At 35.9% G+C, this 5,459-nt stretch overlaps 1 protein-coding gene across 1 annotated transcript in view; it reads left to right on the top strand.

The window, feature by feature from the left end:
* The first annotated feature begins 69 nt into the window (after positions 1–69).
* LOC111444218 (mitochondrial Rho GTPase 1-like) overlaps positions 70–5,459 on the top strand; it is a 9,518-nt gene continuing 4,128 nt past the window's right edge. Inside the window, exons 1-11 of the mRNA XM_023082228.1 lie at positions 70–276; positions 624–855; positions 1,460–1,592; positions 1,795–1,944; positions 2,216–2,392; positions 2,554–2,805; positions 3,347–3,415; positions 3,593–3,648; positions 4,601–4,682; positions 4,883–5,094; positions 5,198–5,267. Coding sequence (XP_022937996.1) covers positions 638–855; positions 1,460–1,592; positions 1,795–1,944; positions 2,216–2,392; positions 2,554–2,805; positions 3,347–3,415; positions 3,593–3,648; positions 4,601–4,682; positions 4,883–5,094; positions 5,198–5,267 — 1,419 coding nt within the window. The 5' untranslated portion in view covers positions 70–276; positions 624–637. The remainder of the gene's footprint in view (positions 277–623; positions 856–1,459; positions 1,593–1,794; positions 1,945–2,215; positions 2,393–2,553; positions 2,806–3,346; positions 3,416–3,592; positions 3,649–4,600; positions 4,683–4,882; positions 5,095–5,197; positions 5,268–5,459) is intronic.

Raw genomic sequence — 5,459 nt, forward strand, 5'->3', positions numbered from 1 at the left:
TTTTTTTTTTTTTTTTTTTTTTTTTTTTTTTTTTTTTTTTTTTTTTTTTTCATATTTTGAAAATTAAACCAAAGAGAACAATGAAGAGGAAGCTGCTTTGCCTCTCTGCGTAATCAAATACTTTTCTCTCTCTATCTTCTTCCCCATAGCCGCCGCGCCGCTGCCACATCCGCCACCAGCTCCGCCCATCGCCGTCGTATGTGCTGCTGACGCCTCCGCGTCCGGTGGCGCTTTACAACTTTTTTTTTTTAATCTTTAAATAGAATAATCTCAAAGGTCAGTTTCTTCACCCTTTGGATTCCAGGTCGATTACCTTCAATACAACGATATCAATATCGCCTTTCATTCGTCGTTCGTTATCGTATACTTTCACTGATTACTACTTGTTCTTACTCTCCCGAAGGCTTTGGCTTCGATTGTATTTTGTGTTTTTCTCAGTCTACACGCAATTTCATAGGATGTGTGTTTTTTTTTGGTCTTTTCTGAGGTGTTGAAGAATCTGGATTTCGATAAAGCGAACTGGATTTTTTTTTTTTTTGTTTTTATGGTGTTTATGTTTTTTCTTGTCTGTTTCGATGAAATTCTCTGTCACTGAAAGTTGTTTTGGGATTTCGCTCATGCAGTTTATAAACCTCCAATGGCAAGGGCGCCAGCTGGTAATGTACACCCAGGTAAAAGGACCGGGGTTCGTATAGTTATTGCCGGGGACCGTGGTACTGGAAAGTCGAGCTTGATCGTAACTGCAGCGGCAGACAATTTTCCAGTGAATGTCCCCCCAGTATTGCCACCGACGAGGCTGCCTGAAGACATTTATCCAGATCGTGTTCCCACCACAATCATCGATACTTCATCACGGTAGTAGTTGCTATGTTTGTTCTTTTTTGTTCTATCTCGACGTTGATGCTAAAAGGATGTGCTAATGAAGCTATAATTTCTGCCTTTAGCATTATGGGCTCGATATAAGTAGTTTCCAACTTTAATAACAGGAGAATTCTGCTACCTATGGCAAGATATCTGCATACCATTTTTTCCATTTTTTTCTTTTTTTTTTTTCTTTTTCCATTCCCCTTTTATAGGCGAAAATTTAATAGAAAAGAGAGACCATAATATTGACATTGTTTTACTTTCTTCTTTGCTGCTTCTGCCGTTCTGTGGGAAATTTGATTGTTAAGAAACTGGAAGATTTATGAGGAGTTCAGTGGTGATGGAAGGGGAGAACTGGGAATGGGTATGATTTCACTTAAGACCTAGGCTCCCGATCTTTGTTCTTTCTCATTTGTTTTGCTGTAAGTTGGAGCACCGTTGTCTGATTTCTGTAGCTTTATAGGTCTAATAAATCACATGAATTCCTGCTATATTGTCATACGTATTGGTTATTGCCTGTGTCCGTAAGGTTTTCAATGATGAATCTAGAAGGTCTCTAAGGTTCTGTTTTTGTTTGTTTTTTTGTTTCTCCCAGCACTGAAGATAGTGCAAAAGTTGCTGAAGAGCTTAAGCGAGCTGATGTAGTTGTGCTAACTTATGCTTGTGATCAGCCTCAAACCCTCGATCGGCTGAGTACTTTTTGGCTTCCTAAACTTCGTCAATTGGAGGTTAGTTAACTCTACACCCTACTTGGGAATTGATGGATAGAAAGTGAATAATAACATCCCCGAGCTTGGAACCTAACAAGTTTATCTAGTCAGACTCATTAATTTGAAAACCTTAGCATTTCCTTTGCTGAAATCGGCTCAGTATTTCATAAGTCATTTTGATCATTTTATTGATGTTGAATATAATGGTTTAAACAAGTAGGTGAGGGTTCCAGTTATAGCAGTGGGCTGTAAGCTGGATTTGAGAGATGAGAATCAGCAGGTGAGCTTGGAGCAGGTTATGTCTCCAATAATGCAGCAATTTCGAGAAATTGAAACATGCATTGAGTGTTCGGCATTTAAACATATTCAGGTATATTTGTTGCTCCATTAATCAGGTATATCATGTTGGCTAATATGTGTTATAATTTGTTTTCTATTTCCCATTTGGCTAAAGTTTGCAACTGTGTCCAACTTGATTTATCGGTCCATGTTGATTCACTGCTGAGTAGTGTTTTCATGTTTATATGAAAACATTACCATCTATACCTCTTAGATGTGAATTTTCACTTCCCACATTTGTGTAGATCAGTATTAACGCAACAGAATCACGTGTTTTCAACATTGTATTATTCCATTTGCAGATTTCTGAGGTCTTTTACTACGCCCAAAAAGCTGTACTTCACCCAACAGGCCCACTTTTTGATCAAGAAACTCAAACTCTAAAGCCTAGATGCATCAGGGCACTGAAACGGATATTTATTCTATGTGATCACAATAAAGATGGTGCTTTGAGTGATGCTGAGCTGAATGATTTTCAGGTCTTCCTTTCCATAGTCTACAAATTTTTTGGCAGCAACTCATGAAGTATTTATTTATATATTAGTTACAGTGTCTGACATTTTAATATTAAAATGACGGATTTGACTCATATGGAGCCCTTACTATTATTATTATTTTTTTTTGTTAATTTTGTAATCAGGTCAAATGTTTCAATGCTCCTTTACAACCTTCTGAAATTGTGGGGGTTAAGAGGGTTGTTCAAGAAAAACTTCCTGAGGGAGTAAATGATCATGGGCTCACTTTGACAGGATTCCTCTTTCTTCATGCCTTATTTATAGAGAAGGGGCGTTTGGAGACAACATGGACGGTACTCAGAAAGTTTGGCTACAATAATGATATCAAACTTTCGGACGAACTTATCCCAGCTTTTGGAAAGAGAGCTCCAGATCAGGTAATGAAAAATCACATGGTGGCCGTCCTCAACTTCTGTTGAATAGGTCAACTGCCACCACACTGCCAAAGACTTGCAAAATCAAGCTTATCATAATATACGTTGAATTACTACAGTCTATACGATTTTGTATATTAGTTATCCCTTCTATATTTTTCTGGAAACAGTTACTTCTTACACATTCATGGAGCAGGCTTTTAATTCAGAATGCATATGTGGGCAATGTTTTTTTGAATGGAAACAACTAACTTTTCATAGATGGATGGCTGACTTTGGGTCGTGAAATTCTTCACTTCAATTGGGGACGGAGGGTTTTGCTTGTTTTGTATTTTTCATTTTGAGGAATGATATAATTCTATTAAGAAAGATTTGGGATTTGGTTTTTTTTTTCTTTTATCAGGCTTCAGTTGGCTTGGTAGGATAGTATATTACACTTACAAATTGTATCCTTTTGTTATGTCATTGACTTTGTTTTCTAAAGTGTTCCGTATGATTCAAATTCTAGTTTCAATTTATTATTTGACAGTTGTTCTTTCTGTAGAGTGTGGAGCTGACAAATGAAGCCATCGAGTTTCTAAGGGGAATATTTGAGCTCTATGACAGTGATGGTGTATGTCTTCGTCTCTAGTTTCCTGAATTATAAATTATTTGTTTATTTGTTGATTTCTCAACCGAGTTTAGTGCTTGAGTAATTGAATCTAGCTTATAGATATGTTTTAATAGCCAAGTAGTTGTTACAAAGTACCTGGAACTATTGATCACCTCCATATTTTTTTTTACCCACCAGAATGGTGCCTTGCGGCCTCGTGATCTTGAAGAACTATTTTCTACTGCACCCGAGAGGTATTAAATATTAATTATTGGCTTCGCTGCCTTTGGCAGTTCTCTTCATGTCATTTTGGGAATCATGGTTCTATTTTTATAAGCTAAAAATTGTATCCTTGTGCATTGAACCGAAAATAATCTTTCATTTGTCTCTCTTATTGGTTTGTTTTTTTTAGATATGTTCCAAAAGTAGAAGTGTTGGCGAAGCACTTGTGTAAATTTAATGCAAATAATAATTTTGAATGATTCTAAGCATACAACCTAAACTATAACTGTATAGAATTACAAAGAAGCTTAGCTTAGATTAAAAGAAAAGCACAAATGCTCTTTGTAATCCATTTTTCAAATCTATTTTACGAAGACAACATACATGACTTTATATAGCCTCACAATGAAACCCTTGACCTTCTATAAAGCATTTCAAGGGTTGTAACTTTCAATATTATATAACTGTAACCTAAAAGTAAATAAAAAATCTTAAAACTTAAAATACATTAACAAAACACCATAAATCTAGATTTCAATCATCCATCAAGAATTTCTAATCATCAAAAAACAAATGAAACCGCACTTGAAGTATCTTGAAACCCTTGTTGCATAAATGATGCTTGATTCTTCTTAATTGCAACTTGACTTTATCTTGTTGTAGTTTGAACAACATTCTTCACAACTTTCTTGAAGTTCATATTGTATGATTGATATGATTTGATATATATCAATTGCTCTTTCAGCCTAGTCTTGTATTTATAGTCTTGACTCAGTTGTGAATGATCAATCATATTTAAGGTGCGGTTTTTTAGATCCTATGATCCTATGACTATCCTTACAAAACAGGGTATTGAGATCCTTTCCAACGTTTATTAGTTGAATATTTTGGCAACCATTATTCTCTCCGCATGATTTTTTTTTTTGACATACTAATGAGCTTCCATGATTTCATTGGACATGCAACTATCACTTTGAACTCCAGTCCTTGGAATGAAGCACCATACAGAGATTCTGCAGAAAGAAATGCAATGGGAGGATTGTCGATTGATGACTTTTTATCACTGGTATGCTTGTAACCCGAGTTTTTCGATCAGTTATCCTGAACCTGATATATTTCACATCTCCCTTATTATATCACTTAAGATGCTTGTATATTCTTCTCATTTAACCCCTCCACCCTATCCAGCATTCAGTTTGAGACAGGATAGATTTTTCTTCTAAAAGAAGTGTATTATAGTTGTCTATTCTTCTTCAATTTCTGCAGTGGTCTCTCATGACACTCCTAGACCCAGTTTACACCATAGAGAACCTGATATACATTGGTTACACCGGCGATCCTGCATCTTCTGTTCGTATAACAAGGAAACGACGGTTGGACCGCAAGAAGCAACAGTTGGACCGAAATGTTCTTCAGTGCTTTGTGTTTGGGCCTAAGAAGGCTGGAAAATCTGCTTTATTGGATGCATTTCTTGCAAGGTTTACTATCAACACTCTGTAATTATCTAGTTGTTTGAGGCATTAATTCTATAGTACTTGTTATAGAGCATGTCATATGTTAATAAAAGGATTTGATGCACAGGCCGTTTTCTGAGACTTATACTCCTACCACTGAAGAACGCTTTGCAGTGAACGTTGTTGACCAACCTGGAGTAAGTGCTGCTATGCTCTTGTTTTGATAAAATTATAAAACATGGATTTAAGTTTCAGTTTTCAAGGATTTAATATATCATGTGTTACACAAATTGTAAAACTGGAAGCCACTAAACCTGGAGGAGAGAGTTCATGATGTTTTTTTGGAATGGGACATGTTTCTTTTTTTTTTTTTTTTTTTTTTTTTTTTT

The sequence above is a fragment of the Cucurbita moschata genome, unplaced genomic scaffold (genome assembly GCF_002738365.1).
Source record: "Cucurbita moschata cultivar Rifu unplaced genomic scaffold, Cmos_1.0 Cmo_Scf00006, whole genome shotgun sequence".
Taxonomy (NCBI): Eukaryota; Viridiplantae; Streptophyta; class Magnoliopsida; order Cucurbitales; family Cucurbitaceae; genus Cucurbita; species Cucurbita moschata.